The 18,527-nt window shown below is 38.3% G+C and overlaps 2 protein-coding genes across 3 annotated transcripts; one reads left to right on the top strand and one right to left on the bottom strand.

The window, feature by feature from the left end:
- Nucleotides 1–147: 147 nt before the first annotated feature.
- Nucleotides 148–11,954, top strand: septin10 (septin 10). 2 transcript variants are annotated; one of them, XM_017482201.3, is made up of 10 exons: nucleotides 148–185; nucleotides 4,459–4,573; nucleotides 4,878–5,073; nucleotides 5,785–5,971; nucleotides 8,405–8,566; nucleotides 9,021–9,117; nucleotides 9,201–9,369; nucleotides 9,808–9,940; nucleotides 10,322–10,506; nucleotides 11,170–11,954. In XM_017482201.3, the coding sequence occupies exons 1-10, from the start codon at nucleotides 183–185 to the stop codon at nucleotides 11,183–11,185; spliced, it is 1,263 nt and encodes a 420-aa protein (XP_017337690.1). In that variant the 5' UTR covers nucleotides 148–182; the 3' UTR covers nucleotides 11,186–11,954. The 2 variants fall into 2 exon arrangements, with proteins under 2 accessions (XP_017337690.1, XP_017337689.1); XM_017482200.3 differs by lacking the exon at nucleotides 148–185 and adding an exon at nucleotides 228–527.
- Nucleotides 11,955–14,579: 2,625 nt separating this feature from the next.
- On the bottom strand, nucleotides 14,580–18,527 carry LOC108272586 (ly6/PLAUR domain-containing protein 6). Its single transcript, XM_017481073.3, has 4 exons — nucleotides 18,359–18,527; nucleotides 17,584–17,682; nucleotides 16,479–16,603; nucleotides 14,580–15,923 (listed from the first exon to the last, which is right to left on the bottom strand). The coding sequence occupies exons 1-4, from the start codon at nucleotides 18,474–18,476 to the stop codon at nucleotides 15,753–15,755; spliced, it is 513 nt and encodes a 170-aa protein (XP_017336562.1). The 5' UTR covers nucleotides 18,477–18,527; the 3' UTR covers nucleotides 14,580–15,752.

Here is an 18,527-nt window from a genome sequence, read left to right as displayed (position 1 = left end):
CTTTCGGACGCCATATGGGATCTCAATATCACGAGCCTTTTAACCATAGGCGGTCCCATACAGAGCCAACATGGACGCCAGTTTCGTATTTCCCAATACTGTTGCATTTTCCAAGCGTTTATCTGGTTTAGGGCATACCAATGTAGATGCGGGGGGAGGTTGTGTGAAAGCTAACTCGTGATATGGTACGTTCGCAAATTAAAAAACAAAACAAAATAATAACCAAACAGTAATTTATGACACTTCTAAGAATTAGTTATGGTTTAATGTGAGAGTCAGGATCTTTTTTGGTGAGGTATTTTTATACTACATAGGTAGAGATTTATTTACTCTGTCGTGTCTTGGCGTTTCTGAGGAGTGGTACAGTCCTGTTGCATTCCAAGCGTTTCTCCTCAAACTTTTCCAAGTGGCTTCACCCGCCTCTTTCATGTCGGTACTTTTTCGATTCTAAATTATATTATCTTTAAAAGAAAATAAATTATAAGTGTTCCTTCAACATGGCTTCGTCTGATGTTGCTCGACAAGGGGTAAGTTTCGTGTAAATCTGTTTTTCTTTAGTAGCTCTAATCTTGGTTTAGCTAGGTGGGTAGATAGCCAGCTAGCTAGCTGCTAAGTTTAACTAGCAATGGATAAATCTCAACTGACTTTATGTTCAATAATTATACAAGTGCACTACTTTGAGTATGAATTAATGGCTTCTACGCCCTATATAATACACCAAAGGTCCAACGGGGAAAAACACATGTAACCCATTCAGCAGTCTTTTAAGTCTTTCACTGAAAGTTAATGAGCGTAGCCATGAATTTATCATTTTTCCTTGAGTAATACAAACTGCATTTTTATTTTTATTATAAATCAGTTCACCCTTCCTCCAGATCTACTCTAAACCGCTCTACATTCATCTTACATGATTTCCAGTATCAACAACATCATCGTAGTAGTTTTTTTAGTTCTGGGAAAATTATTACACTTTTTTTTTTTTTTTTTTTAATGACTCAACCTGTACTAGTCTTATGTTTGTCCAATTAAATGCTCTCTAGAACTTGTTTGTCCCACCCCTCAGGTCATGTCCTGCTCTACAGTAGAAACTTGTTAGGCGTGAACATGGTTCTTCGACTAGTGATGGGAAGTTCGGATCATTTTACTGACTCGGATCTTTGAATCTCGTTCAGCAAAATAAACGAATCTTTTTTTTTTTTTTTAGTCATTTGGTTCATTTCAGCAGAATATAATTAAAAGGTTACATGTTAAATTCCCCAACACATCTAGTACTTATGCAAATGTTGATCACATTTGGAATAAAAAATTAACTATAGGCTAATGCAGCCGAGGCCGAATTATGAGAAAGAGAAATGTTTCATTAATATCTTAGTACTGGGTCTTTAGGCTATGCAGTCTGTTAGTTCACCTCACCTCCTGATCCGAGTTGTTCTTTCTTTTGTCACATCACATTTGTCACGTCTGTTCCCCGGAAACCGAACTGATTAGTTCACCTCTTGAGTCTTCGGGTTCGAGGCGTTCGTTCAACACGTGACCGCCTCATAGGCTGAATGCAGTGGGGCTTTGAAGTCGTGAATGAACGACTCGAATCCGAAGACTCGAGAGATGAACTAATCATTTCTGTTTCCTGTACAGAACCTATGGGGATGTTGCTGCACATGCGCAGTCAAAAATTAACAAATCACTCTCTGAGACGACTCGTTCCCGATTCATGTTAAAATGAATGAATCATTCATGAATGACGCATCACTATCGTCGATGTGTCTTCGTGCACACTGTTCCTTATAAGAGAATATTAATAGTTAGAGTTCATTCATTTGGAAGAGGGTGGAATTTTGCGGTTTTGTGTCCGGCACTTTTTTCAGAGAAGTGATTTACTAGCTTTGTGCTGTTTTAGTACCTCAGACAAACTGAGAACATGATTCAGGAGCCTCTTCCTCAGTAAGAGCAATATCATTTTATGGCGTAGTGAAATATTTTAATTTAGCTATGAGCCTAACACTCTTGTGAGACCCTGGGATGCACATATGTACGGCGTAACTCCAAAAATACATGCCTTCTCGTCGTTGAGAAGTCCTCCACGGTTGAAAAATGGTTGTCTTTAAACTCTCCCCTGTTCTCCATATTTAGCGAGCTCACTAAGATATTTTTTTAGATTTGTCACAGATGTGGCGTATCTCAAATATTTGGCTGTCAGGCAAGTACTTCAACACACCATCACACCAACTTCCTGTTTCAAACCTCGCCTCTACAGACATTTCATTGGGACTGAACATGTGGGTCGCTTATCTTTCTTACATGCCTGATTTGTGCCACCCCCTAAAAAACCCCCAAAAAAACAAACAAAAAAAAAGTCACCCCATCTCCAGAATGCAGGGATAAACATGTTTGTCCTCTCAAATGGTGACGAGCCCCAGAGGGCTGTGGTGTGTATAATGGCATGCTGATCAAAACACAAGAGAATGTGAAAGATTTTTAAAGCTCAACTAAGAACTAAGATCTTTCCTGCCTAAAAGAATTGGGGAGGGGGAAATTCCCCCTTGTTCACAAATATGCAGACAATGTAAACGTTTGCATACTCTTAGGATTCAGTTACAGTGATGTATAGGTTTCAGAGCTGTTCCTTCCTTAATGAGATGTACCAGAAATAATCCAATGGTGAGTGATGGTTATTTTTGCCATCGTTTGTCCTGGTGTATCTGTTATAACACTGCCTGATACGCCGATAAGGTCTAGACTAGAGAGTAATAGGCGAGCCACGATTTTAGCGACAGCGTGACAAGTGACATTTAAATTCAGATTTTCTCAATTCTATGCAAATTGCAAAGGTACGACGCTGTAAAGTGACATCCGATATATTTATATACAATATATTTTTATATATTTGTATATAAATCAAACTTGAATACATTTTAAACAGTAGTGCTGCATATAAGTCATATACATTTTGATTATTGTGTTTTCTCAATTAAAAAAAAACCCCTCTGGACACGAGCAACGATAGTAAAAGTCGTCACAGGAATAAAAGACATGTATGACTTGACGCTTGCTAGTGTGAACGCCGCATTCTTTACATCAGATCTGTAGATCTGGGAAGTGTCAATGTTCTTGGTTACAGAGCGTATCACTAGGAAGTTAAGGTAAGACCGTATCAGCTATTTAAGTTTTTAATGATCACGTAGTCACAATGTGTATTAATTGAGTGACTTCACTTTATCCTGCACGAGTGTAACATGGTGTAACTTACCTGGACATGAACATCACAGATTCTCAAAACGCTTTTCGGTCCGCCATGCTGAATGATTATCGTAGGAGATCCGTGAGTACTGGTGGGAAATTCAAAGCTTGGGTAAAACTACTAACTTTATTTGATTTTATCTATAATGTTAAGTTCTGGTCATTTTTTAAAAAATACCATCAATTGTTCCTGACTGACAGAGAAATATTGTTACTAAAGGAAATTGAGTTTTAATTTTATTTATTAAAACAGTTTGAACATAACCCATGGAGACACCAATGGGCTGTGACCCGGAACAGCTATTCCCATATATTACTATCAAGTAGCCCCTGTGTTCAAATAAGAAGACTTTTATTACAGGAAAGTGTAGGATTTAAAAAAAAAAAAATATATATATATATATATATATATATATATATATATATATATATTTATTTATTAGGTGTGGTAAAGAATGTCACAATTTCTGACACTAATTAATGTGGAGAATTTAGAAAGACATTGTTTTTACAGTCGTTAGAAACAGGATGACATTGAAATGATCGTGTATATATATCTCAAGGTGTAACACCGGACATTAATCATGATATTTAACAATGTTCACCGCAATGTTACATTTTATTGCTCATGATTGATTGCTACATTTTTCATAGAGTGACCCATAAGTTCATGTAAAATAGAGGTTCTTTTCCGTCCTCTTTTCCATCCCATCCATTATACATAGGGAATGGAAACTTTAGCACAAATGTTTCATACGCCTATATAAGTTTTCAGTTTTCTCCTTTTGCTACTCGTCCCTATTTTACAAGAAGAGCCGCGTTAGAACGGCGCGACTCTTTATTCAAGGGTGTTGTCTTTATGGACCATGTCCCAAACACAATCCAAAAACACACTGTGGCTAAACTTTCCAGATCGCGTCTTTATTTTTAGCCGTAATTTTGCCTACGCAGCCGTCGGCTTTATGCTTTCCCCTGTTCCTTGTGTTCGTTCGCCAAGACTAAGAGGGGGAAAAGTGGGAACAAAGTTTCCTAACAATTCATGCATAGTTGTAGACCCATCCCAACCCCTAAAGTCGTAACAGTTCAGCAGCAGCAGGAGTGCAATTGCAAAGTTTTAGTTCGGAGTTGGAAAATTTCAGCTTTACTATGTGTGTTTTTATCATTAAATTTGAATGATTTTCATATTAAAGGTTTTAATATGCTTATTTTTTGTTTTAACAGGAAAGAAATGCTCGTCCTTTATCTCTGTCTGGTCACGTTGGCTTTGACAGCTTACCCGATCAGCTGGTCAATAAATCCACCAACCAAGGCTTCTGCTTCAACATCCTCTGCATAGGTGACTCTCGAAGATGATTATTTTTTAGTTCTATGCATCTCCGAATGTGTTTTTAATCTTTAAAGGGATGTGCTAGAGAAAAGAACCGAACGTTTTTGCATTACCTGTCCGCTAAAAACTCCACTCTGATGTTTACTATTGATGTGTCCTTTGATTTTGAGGTTAAAGTAAAACTCTAATAGATATCCAGCGTCACCGTAAACACTGCAGCACTAGAGAAACAACTCCTCTCTCATCTAAAGCATTGTTCATACATCATTTTTCTTTCTAACTTACACACAGACATATATAATTTTGTGTACAGGTGAGACGGGTATCGGGAAGTCCACTTTGATGGACACGCTGTTCAACACCAACTTTGAGAACTTCGAGTCATCTCACTTTGAGCCGCGCGTCAAGCTACGCGCCCAGACGTATGACCTTCAGGAGAGCAACGTGCGTCTCAAGCTCACCATCGTCAACACGGTGGGGTTTGGAGACCAGATGAACAAACAAGATAGGTGAGGAGGAGCAAGAGGGAGGGGGACAGTTGGTAAGACGTTTATACAGACAGGCAGATGTTGGGTTGGAAATTTGGTTGGGGAGACTTTAGATAGTTGGTCAAACAGAAATGTTCACACTATATGACCAGCTATTTGTGGACACCTGATTATCACACCCATATGTGCTTGTTGAACATCCCATTTAGTCCCCCTTTGCTCTCCTGAGAAGGCTTTCCACTAGATTTTGGAGCGTGGTTGTGGGGATTTGTGTTCATTCAGCTACAAGAGCATTAGTGAGGTCAGGAACTGATGTTAGTGAGGAGTTCTGGGGCGCAGTCGATGTTCTAGTTCATCCCAACAGTGTTCAGTGTGGTTGTGGGGGTCAGGGCTCTGTGCAGGACACTCAAGTTCCACCTTCTTCCAACCTTAACACACCATGTCTTCATGGAGCTTGCTTTGTGCTCAGGGGAATTGTCATGCTGGGACAGGTTTGGTCTCAACCCCTTAATTGCATTAAAGTGGAAATCATAACGCTACAGCATACAAAGATGTTCTAGACAATTGTGCTTCAGACTTTGTGGCACCTGTTTAGAGAAGGCCCACATATGGGTGTGAAGGTCAGGTGTCCATATACTTTTGGCCATGTAGTGTAGATATATGTACTAGTGTTTACAGATTTCTTGAAGCACTAGCTCAGTCCCTGATTTAACGGAAAACTCTGTTCTCCAGCTACCAACACGTGGTGGATTACATCGACACGCAGTTCGAGTCCTACCTGCAAGAAGAGCTGAAGATCAAGCGCTCGCTGCACAACTATCATGACTCGCGCATCCACGCCTGCCTGTACTTCATCGCCCCGTCCGGACACTCGCTGAAATCCCTTGACCTTGTTACCATGAAGAAACTGGACAGCAAGGTTGGTACCAAATACGCTTATCGGAGTTTAAATTTATTTAACTATTGAATTTATTGGAGTATTGAATTGGAGTTTAAAAAAAAAATCATGCTTCATTTTCATGATTATAAACCATTTTTTTTTTTAAACACACCCAGTCTGTGTTGCCAAAACGTCAAGATGCTTGAACATTTAGGTGATTTTTGACAATATTCCTTTTTTAACCAAAAGTCAGTCACTGCATATGTTTTTGTGTCCAGTGTTTCTTTCTGTAGTTTTGTAAAGGTTAATGTTAACATGGAAGTGTAACGAAGTCTAGCTCACCCAGAATCTCTCTTTTCTGTAAATATTCACACACACACAATAAACGTCTCAAATTACATCCTTTTCTTCAGTAACGTCGCACAAACTTGCCCATGTGGTTTAGGATACATCGCGTGTAAATACTCTGAGTCACTTTTTACCTCAGAGAATTTTGTACTGTTCCACACAAGACAACATGACGTGGGATTCCCTGCCTCTGAACGTTACAAGATATATGGATGACGTAGTCCCATCTTGAAATTCTGCTCTTGTGAATTTTCCCGCATGGATACTGCAAAGATGTGGACTTCCTAATTTATAGGACGTTTATCCCCAAGTCTCAAGACTTAAGAAGTTACTAATTTGAATGTATAGTTAGATGTAGGCTTGGATTAGAGATGGATATGGGCTGAAATCTGTATTAAAACCTTTTAATGTCTCCTACAGTAGAGCTGAAAACAGTTTATACCCCAGTCTCATCCTTTCTTCAGTGGATAATCTCACCCGGATGCTGTCGCTTGGTAACTAAGAGCTGCTGCTGTAACCATAAAGACAATCTGATCCTACTGAACATCCTTTCCACACACCTAGTCCTGTTTGCCTTCAGTCTTCTACACATGTATACAGTAATGATTTCTAATTTCACTAGCTGGTGTGACCCAGAAGACGATTGGGTTCCCTTTTTAAGACTCAAGGTTTCTTCCTCATGTCGTCTCAGGGAGTTTTTCCTCGCCAAGGACGTCTATGGCTTCTAATTAGGGATCGCCACCCGGATCTGAATTCAGACTCTCTTCGCTATTCTACAGAATACTTTATTTAGCAAGACATTCCTTTTTTAAAATTTTTTTTAAAAAATCCTTGTAACTCCAGTACAAAATGTAATCAGCTACATGTAGAGTAATTTGTGTAAAACTCTGTTCCTTGAACTCTTGAGTGATCTCCTTCAAACACTTAATGTTGCTGAAGTGGGGAAAATGCTGAGGCTGCCTTTTGTACATATCAGAGAGTAGAAATGTGAAGCAGTTTGAGTTGGCAGTTTTTCTGCCGTTCTGGGGAAGTGGCTGTGGTTACATTTGAGGATAAAAGAACGAGGGAGGACTTCACATTTCTAACATTTCCCCCCCCTATCTGTAGGATTTATTCTTCAGCTGCCTTGTATACAATCTTGTACGAGTCTACTGTGTGTGTGTGTGTGTGTGTGTGTGTGTGTGTGTGTGTAGTTTATATAATGTGTCTGTGTGGTATTTTAGTGAGGTTTGAGGACTTGGTGTATTCTGGGTGTGTGTATATGTGTGTCTGGTTTCATGGCTGGCACTCAGTGGGTGTTTCCTCCTCAGAAATGCTGGCAGCAGGACTGAAGGAGAGTTTATATCATGGTTCTTGGCTCTCTGAGCCATTCAAGACTTTCTTTTCTTTTCTTTTTTTTCTTTTTTTTTTTGTGTGTGTGTTGGTTTTGGTGATGTAAAACCTGTAACTGCACTATGAAATGAGACACTTTCACTGTTGGCTTTTTCAGCTGGTGGAAAACACTAGTATTAGGCTGCTGACTGAACTCTTGTGATAGGTGAACACATCATTCACACGAAAACACAGTATTCTACAATCTCAGTAATTTGACGTAAAAGCGGATGGACAGCGAGTCGTTGGTCAGTCTCGGAGATTGCCTTTTGTGCTTCACGTGCATGTTCGGAAACACTTTGGCCCTCCTGCAAAATCACTCAACCTCAATCCAAAGACTTGTTAGGAAGAGGAGGTGAACCATGAAAATGAGTTCCATGCGTTATTCTTTGCCAATACCTGTTTGACTTTGCTCTTCACTGAAAACCGAGCTAATCCGGTCAGATTCGGATGTCCCCAGATGCGTTGTGCCTGTTTTGGTGTTTCACATGCCGTTCTCTAGTTTTCTAGGTCCGGTGACCTTGATATTGAACAATAATAAGCTGTTATTGGTGGAATGCGACAAAAATTGTATGGAAATCAATAAGTATGCAATATCGAACAGGTTTTAATTGAAGTAATATAATAAACTGTAGATTTGCCCCTCTCGGTTGCTCATTTCGAATACTTAAAAACCGCATCGTGCAGTGGTCACGTGCTGTAACCCAGCCGCTGCTCGGTGCCTGATGTCGTGTATGTTCCTTGTTTGTAAAGGTGAACATAATCCCGGTCATCGCGAAGGCAGACACCATCTCTAAGAGCGAGCTGCACAAGTTTAAGATTAAGATCATGAGCGAGCTGGTGAGCAACGGAGTACAGATCTATCAGTTCCCCACCGACGACGAGACCGTCTCCAAGATCAACAGCGCCATGAACGTGAGTATACGCAACTCTGCGAAAACAGATTCACGCCCAATTCACCTCACTGACCGTTTATTGTCGAGCTCGTTACAGCAAGAATAAAATGTGACCTTTAAGTATGCCCCCCCCCGCTAGCATATACAGATCTATAGCATATACAGATATATAGATCGAGGACATTCAACACTGCACAAATCAGAGCAACGTATATGCAGTGGTACACAAACACGGGCCGATAAATGAACAGAAATGCTGGGGTTTTGTATTTGTCCTAGTGTTTACTGAAATTCAACATCGTGTGTGTGTGTGTGCTGTTTTTTAAGTACTAAAATTTCTGAAAGTAAAAACATCAGGAATCACCTGAGCCCTTTGGAAATATTTTTATTATGAAATCTGATGATCTCACAGTATATTAGGATGGAGGAATCCTCAATCGAATGAGCGTATTACAGTCTGTGTGTGTTTCCAGGGCCACCTGCCATTTGCCGTGGTGGGAAGCACAGAGGAGGTGAAGATTGGGAATAAGATGGTGAAAGCACGACAGTACCCCTGGGGTGTGGTGCAAGGTATGCACTGTGTGTGTGTGTTTTTGTTGCTGTGTGTGTGTTCCACATAGATTTGCTGAAGCAGTCGTTGCTGTGTGTTTCAGTGGAGAACGAGAACCACTGTGATTTTGTGAAGCTGCGGGAGATGCTGATCTGCGTGAACATGGAGGACCTGCGGGAGCAGACACACACACGCCACTACGAGCTCTACAGACGCTGCAAACTGGAGGAGATGGGCTTTAAGGACACGGATGCTGACAGCAAACCCGTCAGGTAGAAACAAACCGCTAGCATGGCTTTAACGTGTGTGTGTTCTCTGGGCCTGTATCATCTCTCTGTGTGTGGTTTATTTTCCAATAACACAATGTCCAGAAGTGTTTTATTTTTTAAATATATATATATATATATATATATATATATATATATATATATATATATATATATATATATATATATATACATACACACACACACTATATATATATATATATATATATATATGTGTGTGTGTGTGTGTGTGTGTGTATATATATATATATATATATATATATATATATATATATATATATATATATATATATATATACACACACACATACACACACACATACACACACACATACACACACACACACACACACACACACACACACACACACACACACACACACACACTATATATGATGCACAGTAATTTGCGGGTCTCCTCAGCTTGCAGGAGACGTACGAGGCGAAGCGTCAGGAGTTCCTGCTGGAGCTGCAGCGGAGAGAGGAGGAGATGAGGCAGATGTTTGTCCTGCGTGTTAAAGAGAAGGAGACGGAGCTGAAGGAGGCCGAGAGAGAGGTATATCCATCCCACACAGTCTGTGACACACGGATTAAACACACTGTGAATGAGAGGAGTACTCAACTACACACACACACACACACACACAGCCACACACAGCGGATTAAAGGAGCAGTGTGGGGGATGAAAGTAGAGAGGTCTCTATCCATGTAAACAGTATGGATTAATAAATAAAGCCCTTCTGTTTTCATTCACAGTGGTGATGACGGGCTGAATGTGTTTAAGACGAATTTGTTTAAATGTTCAATTTGGTTTGATCCTCTTTAAGCATTTTGCCTCCTGAAGTAATATTAAGATGCTTTTTTTTGTTGTTCATGAAATTGGAATAGGTTCCAAACATGCCATAAAGAAGGAGTGTGTGTGTGTGTGTGTGTGTAGCTCCAGGGAAAGTTCGAGCAGCTGAAGCGTATGCACGCTGACGAGAAGAGCAAGCTGGATGATAAGAGGAAGGCTCTGGAGGACGAGATGAACTCCTTCAGTAAGAAGAAAGCCGCGGCTGAGCTCCTGCAGGGCCAGTCGTTCAGCTCCAACTCCAACCTCAAGAAGGACAAAGACCGCAAGAAGTCAGTAGCGTGCTCACGTAACGATGTCTGTAACTCGCACTCTGCTAGCTGTTCTGTTCTTTCAGCTAACGGTGTACCTAATGATGTCAACTAAAGATATAAACCAATTGTCCATCTGTATCAGCGGGTGTGGCTTCATAAATACAAATTTTCTATTGTCAGATATATTAAATATATTAAACAATCTTTTTCTACTTAGAAGAAGCAACACAAAATTGCTAATTATGTGATTATGCAGTGTCTTTATCTAAAAAACGTCCATCTTTAAAATAACTCGTGGATGTCCATGACGATGAGCCTTGTTCATTATTTCGATTTACTTACCCCCCCCCTCTTGCTTACAAAGCCTCTCTATAGCAATGTAATGCCAGATGAGCAAACCAAGGGCTGCAGTGTTAAGGACACTCTCTGTAGCCCTTGGTATGTAATGAGCAAGGAACTGTAAAGAACATGGACACAGTGGAGTTACTATAGAGGAAATTGATCAAAGTAGTAGAAAGCAAGTTAAATATTTTGTGTCTTACGCTTGCACCATTTACACTAATTGTTTTTTTGTTTGTTTTTTAAGTGGGTAGGCTGCTTAAACGTACACATTGAGAGATGGAGTTACTATTTACAAACTTTATTTGATCGTTTCTGACGTGTCAATGTTTCTCTTTCTAGCTCTGGGTTCATGTGAAGAAGCTGCATTGAAGACTGGATCCATTCCACTCTGAACAGATGTTTCCACCCATCCTGGAGAAGAAAAAAAGACTATTATCCAGCTAGTTTGTAATTCTTTAATTTTTTTTTATTATTCGATTATATCAGCAGGACTGCTGTGTGTATCATTTGTATAACTGAATTTTTTTTATATATATCTCTTTCACGCGATGTTTTAATATAGGGTTGAGGATGGCCACTAGGGGGCAACGAGACTAAGTTTTGTGGGGATCAAAGTGCCTTTAGAAATGTTGTGCCTTACTTGCTGGCTCTAAAACGGGCATCAGTTTAACAGCATTGATCAGTTTATTAGGAAATCAGATTCATGCAAAATTGTACAGTTTAATGTAAATTCAGAAACGGTAAACCTTTCGGAGAAAACGTTTTTTTTGTGTGTGTGTGTGTATCATGTTATTGTTTATATCAATGTCGCAGACTAATCGGAAACTGATGCAATCTTTTCCTAAAGGTCAAACAAGACACTCTACAAGTTTACCCAAGAAAGGTTTAAGAATGCGGAGTTGACTCTAGGTTCAGTCCCCATCTTGTTCATAATATTGTTTAGTGAAAGATCTATGCCAAAAACTGATTCTGGATTAGCACAGTGATTCTCCTGGTTTCACAAGATCACAAAACCCTATGTCCTCTGTTTGCTTTAACACTAAAATCATTTATGTATTATTTTTATTATTTTTGATTTGAAGTGTATTTATCTAAGTTGTGCATGAATAAAGTTTGAATGGAAATATTGTTCTCATGATCTTGTTCTCTGGCTGTCCCTATAATGTAAGTTTGCTCCCATTCAAAGCATATTAAAGCGCTCAGATCTTATCTCTGGAGCATGATGGGAGGAAACTGAGTGCACTTCTGTTATTTTTTGACTGCCCTTACACGCTTTGTGAAAATCTGAGAGATCTGAATTTTCACCCCAAAGAACTTGGGGCAAAATGTAAAAATAAAACATATCTTAAAATAAAAATAAAATCATTCTCATATCTTTACCAAATTCACACTGTGCCTTAAGGTGGTCATGACTAACACGGGAGTGCACTTAGTTCTGCATTACCACTTTAAAGCTGAGATATGGCACTCCTTATTTCCAATATATTACACACAATAAAATATACACACAAATTAAAACATTTTAATGGTAGATGCGAGTTAAAACACATACAGTGCAGCAGCTTGGATGGAAGTCTAACTTTTTATCTGCTGTGTTTTAGTCTTCATCTTCTGTGATCTTACATTCTCATTTCTAATATGTTACTCATTAAAAGCACATATGTAAACATTTTAATGCTCGATAGTTAAAGTACACATGCAATGCATAAGCTTGGATTAAAATATCTTCTATCTGCTATACTGATCAGTACTATATTATAACAATTTTATCTATTACACTGTACTATATATCACTACACTATACTGCATTGACAATTTTATATCCTGTAATACACTACCAAATATCAGCTATACCTCTTTAATACACCAACACCTACTACACTAAAGTATACTATAGTACACAAAAGTATACTATAGTATACTATACTAGACTAGACTACACTATAGTATACTATACTAGACTATACTGCACTAGACTATACTATACTACACTAGACTACACTATAGTATACTGTACTAGACTATACTATACTATACTATACTATACTATAGTACACTAGACTACACTATACTATACTATAGTATACTCTATTACACTATACTATAGTACACTAGACTACACTATAGTATACTGTACTAGACTATACTATCACAATTTTCTACACTACACTATACCTATTTAATCTTCTATAGTATACATGCAGTGGATAAAAACAGTTTACACACCCTTGTTAAAATAACAGGTTTTTATTCTGCTAAAAAAAAACTAATGAACTAAAACCAACAAAAATCAAGTCAGATTTTTTAAAACCTTTAATATGATTTAGCAACCAACAAATTCAAGCAAAAAATAAATAGAAACATTTTAGGGGAAAAAATACAATAACCTGGGTGTACAAGTGTGCATATATTTGTAATGGGGCATGTGACTGTGCTCAGAATTAACCAATCAGATCCTTTAGGATTTTCTTGACATCATCAGCTTCATCGGTCTGCTAAAGCCAAAGTGTGCTTTTTTTTTTTTTTTTTTACTTTCAAGGCTACATGTTTAATGCAGCTAAACAGAAATGTAAACATCTCACCCAAAATATGTAATGAAAATTTCTTCAATCTGTGGCCAAATCTTCATACATTTCATACAACACCAATATTTACATGCTACAAATTTACAAAGGAGATGGTAGTCATCCTCCGCAGGAGGCCTCCCCAGTCTATGCCGGTGAGCATCCAGGGTGTGGATATCGAGAGGGTGGAGACGTATAAATTCCTGGGTGTTCACCTCAACAATAAACTGGACTGGTCCACAAACACAGATGTCCTGTACAAAAAGGGCCAAAGTTGTCTCCACCTGCTGAGGAGACTGAGGTCTTTTGGTGTGTATAGGACCCTGCTTAAAACTTTCTATGACACTGTGGTAGCATCTGCTATCTTCTATGCAGTAGTTTCCTGGGGAGTTGGGAGCACAGAGAGGCACAGGAAACATCTCAACAAATGAGTTAAGAGGGCTAGCTCTGTCCTGGTCTGTCCTCTGGACAGCATAGAGATGGTGGGGGAGAGGAGGATGTTAGCTAAGCTGGCGTCTATCATGGGCAATTCCTCTCACCGCCTGTATGAAATACTGGAGTCCCTGAGCAGCTCCTTCAGCAGCAGACTGCTGCACCCTCAGTGCAAGAAAGAGCGCTACCGCAGGTCCTTCACCCCTACAGCAGTCAGACTCTTTAATGCAATAAAAACATAATGTAGCAGTGCTAGCTGTTTTGCATCATCAACCCACACATTACTATTATTTGTTGCTCAGCCCTCTATTGTTAACTGTGCAATAATCCATTTATCCATTCCTGTAAATAAACAAGGTGTTATCTGCATATTTTCACATTTGTATTCATCTATACATACATTGAGGTGTCCATAGTGTACATATTACCATTATTATTATTATTATTTTTTACTACTTTTATTCTTATTTTTCTATTCCTAGTGTATATCATTTTTTTAAGATGCTTTTTCCCCAATTCTATTCCTATTTAATGTGTATTCTTTCCTATCTGTTTTTTTTGTGTAATTGAGCTGCTGTAACGAGGGAATTTCTCCAGTGTGGGATCAATAAAGTTTATCTTATCTTATCTAAATATCAGAAAACTGTTATAAATACTTTACAGAAACAATGATTGAGAAGGAGCGCTACACACTGAAATGTATAGAAGGTAGAAAAGACAAAAATCATATAACGTTTTTCCCTTTCCTTCTTTTTTATTTCTAGGCAGCAGCACATTTACACTCTGCTCTCATGGATACCAAACAATTGCAAATGAAACACAGGTTTATCAAATATATATATATTTGTTAAATATAGGTGTGCAACAATTATTGGCACCCTTTTAGTCAATACTTCGTGCTACCTCCCTTTGCCAAGATAACAGCTCTGAGTCTTCTCCTATAACGCCTGATGAGGTTGGAGAATGCATGGTAACTGATCTGAGACCATTCCTCCATACAGAATCTCTCCAGATCCTTCACATTTCGAGGTCCACGCTGGTGGACTCTCCTCTTCAGTTCACTCCACAGGTTTTCTCTGGGGTTCAGTCAGGGGACTGGGATGGTCATGGCAGGACCTTGATTTTGTGGTCAGTAAACCATTTTTGTGTTGATTTTGATGTATGTTTTGGATCATTGTCCTGCTGGAAGATCCAACCATGGCCCATTTTAAGCTTTCTGAAAGAGGCAGTCAGGTTTTCATTTAATATCTGTTGATATTTGATAGAGTCCATGATGCCATGTATCCTAACAAAATGTCCAGGTCCTCTGGCAGAAAAACAGCCCCAAAACATTAAAGAGCCTCCACCATATTTAACCGTGGGCATGAGGTACTTCTCCATATCACTACCTCTCCGATGTAGGTGACTTCAGATTGTAGTTTTGGAGACGTTCTGGCCCCAAGACACAACTAACTTCTGCAATTCTCCAGTTGTGATCCTTGGAGATTTTGTGGCCACTCGAACCATCCTCTTCACAGTGCGTTGAGACAATGTAGACACGCGTCCAAATCCAGGTTATTCATAACATTTCCAGTTGACTGGAACTTCTCATTTATTGCCCTGATGGTGGAAATGGGCATTTCCAATGCTTTTACTATTTTCTTATAGCCACTTCCCATTTTGTGAAGCTCAACAACTTTTTTCTGCACAGCTATATTCCTTGGTCTTACCCATTGTTATGAATGACTAAGGGAATTTGGCCTCATATTTATACCCCTGTGAAACAGGAAGTCATGGTTGAACATTTTCCTGTTCAAAAACTCAAAATTCTTTCATAGAAATGTGTCCCTAAGACACTATAGGCTACAGTATGAGCACGTTATCCTTTCCAAAATATAATTTACAATGTGAAACAACTGTAACGTCTCACTAATAATAATTGCAACACTAATCAAAGTTATCATGCATGAAGAAGATGATGATGCTGAGAGAGGTGACTTTCCCAGGAGACACTCTGATCACTCGGTTTAATGGGGAGTTTGTAGAGAAGATGGCTGCTGTCTTGTTCCACGGTACCGGCAAGTTACAGATGTTTCCTTCACAACAGGAAGTGCAAACCTGCAGCGTTAAACAACAGTAAGTTAAAAGATATTTAAAAATATGCAGGATTGTATTTAAACCACATTTTAATCCTGGTTTTTAGCTTTACAGTCAACGTGAATACATTTGTTCTCTATTACTTCAAACTATGAATTGGAATTAGAGATAGTTAAAATTTCTTAAATGGCAACACATATTAGACAGACTGTGGAAGATAAAATAGTTTCCTTAAAGAAAAGCTTTTATGCTACAAAAAAAAAAATCCCAGTAACATTGTTGCTGTTTACTGGTTTAGACTGGTGAAGCCATCACTGTCTCAGCGATGTCTAACCTAAATCAGTTTCAGGTTAAATATTTTATGTGATTATCTCTCAAGTCTGTTTGAATTTTTTAATCCTTCCTAGTTTCTTAATTACAATTTTAAACAAGAAAAATGCCTTATATGAAGTACAACCAGATATAGTTTTTGTACCAGAAAACAAAATTACATTTGATTCTACTACAGAGCATAATGCTGTATGGCTGTATGTTTGTGAGCAAATTGAAGTCTGTCAGTAGGTTAATGGATCATACCATGTGGGCTTCATGCTGCACGCAGCCTGTGGACACGCACTCGTCCCGAGACACACAGCGCTTTGTGACGGAGACACTTTCGCCATCAGCATTCATCCGGTGACGTGTGTAGCAGAATTTAGTGTCTTTACAGGATCATAAAAACATCAGAGGTCAATCATAAACCTATTTGTGTAATTAAAATTGCATAAATGATAAAATACGAGTATTACATGTGACTGTGTGATTCATGCCTCTATATAGTTTTTTTTTTTTTTTTTAAACATTTGGTGAGACATACTGTATGCTTTGAACATAGCGACAGTCAGGGGAAAATCAGTTCACTACACAACCGAAGGTGAACGTGATTAAATATTAATACTGACAATTGTTTTTTTATTTCATTACAGTTTTTCCTTTACCCCTAGTTTATCTCTTTATTGATTTATTTTCGGTGAATCCTTGTATCATAAAAAAGTACTATTCCCCCGATCAGTTCATCAGATATTTTTGATGCTTAGTGTTGAGTGCAAACATTTTCATCCCCTGTGGTTCCTGAATGGGGACAAAAAGAAAAATGTAGCCTTATTATTCAAAGGAAGCAAAAAAACCCTTAACGATTCAAAGAAACTGCTGTGTCTAAGAGTGTGAGTGTGTCCTAGACTAACACAACGATTAACAAGAACAGAACATCAAGTCAAATATGGAAAAAGATGATCTAAAAATGTGTTCAATGGTAAGAAAGGTTCAAAAAGAGAGACGAAAACTTATCATTCTGATGGTTTCATTATTAATATACTATTAATAGATTGACAACAACTAAAATGAAAACTATTTGACCCTTTTGTTAATTGCAGCAGTGAAGGAAATCACTAAATGTGATGCTAAAAATTATATATATTTTTTGTCGTAAGGGTTTATATTGTTAAAATGTTCAACTGAAATGTATATATAAAACGTTTTTAAAGACAGTATAGAACGTGTTTATACTTTCAACCACAAACAGAATCAGAAATGAAATTCATATTATAAAGAAACATGAAATATGGAATACAGACATGCAAATGCACGTGTGTGTGTGTGTGTGTGTGTGTGTGTGTGTGTGTGTGTGTGTGTGTGTATGTACTTCTAGGGCAGTATTTGTCAGGAGCCCAGCGGTTGCAGGAGTAATTATCTTCAGCATCTTCACAGGTGAAGCACTTAAACCCTCCAGGGTGTGGAGTAGCTAGAAATACAGACAAATACAACATTCCTATATTTAAAAAGTTTAAATTCTTTCAATATAATTAAATTATTTAAAAGGGAGAAGCATGCTTACACCAGCTATAGGTCTGGAAATCTAATAAATAGCATATAAACTGTTATGCAACATCCATATACTGTACGTGCATAAAATATACTTGTTTAAAAAATATATTTTATAAAATTTAACTGCATTGAAATGTGTTCCAATGAGACTGATGCAGTGCTGTGACACACACCTTTTAATATTTAAGATAGATATTTCACATTGAACATGTGAGATAAAATGAAAACTGCACATCACTAAAGACGCCCACTGCAAATATGTCTCTGTAAACACTGATCCCGTATCCCTCAAAAGAACCCGGTTAAATCTTAATAAAAGCAAAAAAAAAAAAAACAACCCAAAAAACAAACAAGATTTCTCAAATGAGTTTTGTGTTTTGGTCAATTACCTTATATATATAAAAAAGATTATCACATTATATATTTGACCTGAGAGTTGAGTATTAAACCAAAAGGTCTGATTGTTTTAGTCACTGTTATACTCCATTCATCAAAATGAATTTTGTGTTTCTCTACTTCTCCATGAATACATTGAAATCACTCTAATATGAGCTGCACAGTCAATTTTAACAAAAACAACATAAAAAAAATACCTGACAGATGGAGCTGAACGATGTCTGCCAGTGTAAAATCCCGGGACAGGACGGCTGTCAGCCAATCGGAAAGCAGCGTGCCTAGAAGAAGCCCGGTCAGTTTGAGGCAGACTTCCATGATTGGATGATTGCAGAGTTACTCAGCGTTCCCTCCATGAGTCGTCTGTTC

Source organism: Ictalurus punctatus, chromosome 12 (genome assembly GCF_001660625.3).
Source record: "Ictalurus punctatus breed USDA103 chromosome 12, Coco_2.0, whole genome shotgun sequence".
NCBI classification, from domain to species: domain Eukaryota; kingdom Metazoa; phylum Chordata; class Actinopteri; order Siluriformes; family Ictaluridae; genus Ictalurus; species Ictalurus punctatus.
The sequence above is the reverse complement of the archived record's forward strand: the minus strand, read 5'-3'. Positions and strand labels throughout refer to the sequence as shown.

What these genes read in the sequence shown, in the direction of transcription:
- LOC108272586 (XM_017481073.3), bottom strand. Translation starts at nt 18,476, where the DNA reads ATGGAAGTCTGCCTCAAACTGACCGGGCTTCTTCTAGGCACGCTGCTT. An exon ending in TGACAAATACTGCCCTAGAA is followed by an intron (nt 16,604 to 17,583) that starts GTACATACACAC and finishes GATCCTGTAAAG; the next exon opens with ACACTAAATTCTGCTACACA. An exon ending in TGCAGCATGAAGCCCACATG is followed by an intron (nt 15,924 to 16,478) that starts GTATGATCCATT and finishes TTAACGCTGCAG; the next exon opens with GTTTGCACTTCCTGTTGTGA.
- septin10 (XM_017482200.3), top strand. Translation starts at nt 498, where the DNA reads ATGGCTTCGTCTGATGTTGCTCGACAAGGG. An exon ending in CCCCTGGGGTGTGGTGCAAG is followed by an intron (nt 9,118 to 9,200) that starts GTATGCACTGTG and finishes TGTGTGTTTCAG; the next exon opens with TGGAGAACGAGAACCACTGT. An exon ending in GCTGACAGCAAACCCGTCAG is followed by an intron (nt 9,370 to 9,807) that starts GTAGAAACAAAC and finishes GGGTCTCCTCAG; the next exon opens with CTTGCAGGAGACGTACGAGG.